General features: G+C 40.2%; 1 protein-coding gene across 1 annotated transcript in view; it reads right to left on the reverse strand.

The window, feature by feature from the left end:
* Nucleotides 1-617, reverse strand: part of EMH_0067060 (uncharacterized protein) — a gene marked incomplete at both ends in the record, with an annotated part of 4,927 nt that overhangs the window by 1,048 nt on the left and 3,262 nt on the right. The window contains 1 exon segment of the mRNA XM_013498584.1: nucleotides 222-354. Coding sequence (XP_013354038.1) covers nucleotides 222-354 — 133 coding nt within the window.

Genomic DNA, 617 nt, shown 5'->3' on the forward strand with positions numbered 1-617 from the left:
CCCCACCTGTTTGTATTGAACAAACACAACACAAAAATATTGATGTTGTTTAATTTCGTACGCGGTTTGTTTGCAGTTAAACCTATGGCTGTTGTGTTTGGATCTGAGTGGTTTGTACTTGTGTATTCATTCACTCTGCTGTATGTATCTTGTACTAAGTTATTTCATTTATATTTTAATTTGTTTGTGCATAGTATCAGAACTTTCTACCCTCCTTTTACCTGGAACTGCTTCTTGTCGACCTTGGCTTTCTCTAGAAGAGCTTCGCAAGCAGCGCGGGGGGCGAGGGTAGAGCTTTCGGTGATCCCCAGATCGATGAATTTGAATTGATAAAGGAAATCCTTGAACGGACGTCTGCACAGATACACCCCAAATAAAAAACAAAACAAATTACAGCCAACCCAGAGCAAAGATACACGACCCAGAGAAAGCATGAAACACTGAATAAAGAACAAAGCCATGAAACATCAACCACTCGCTTATGCTATACCGAAAATATCGATTTCACGAGAGAAAGATGCAAGGCGACAGACGCCAAATGCATAACAACACGAATCATGTAAATAATAGTAATAACAGTAATAACAACGAGAACAAACACAGGCCTCTACGCGGTC

This window comes from Eimeria mitis, genomic scaffold (assembly GCF_000499745.2).
Source record: "Eimeria mitis Houghton genomic scaffold, Emh_scaff3540, whole genome shotgun sequence".
Lineage (NCBI taxonomy): Eukaryota > Apicomplexa > Conoidasida > Eucoccidiorida > Eimeriidae > Eimeria > Eimeria mitis.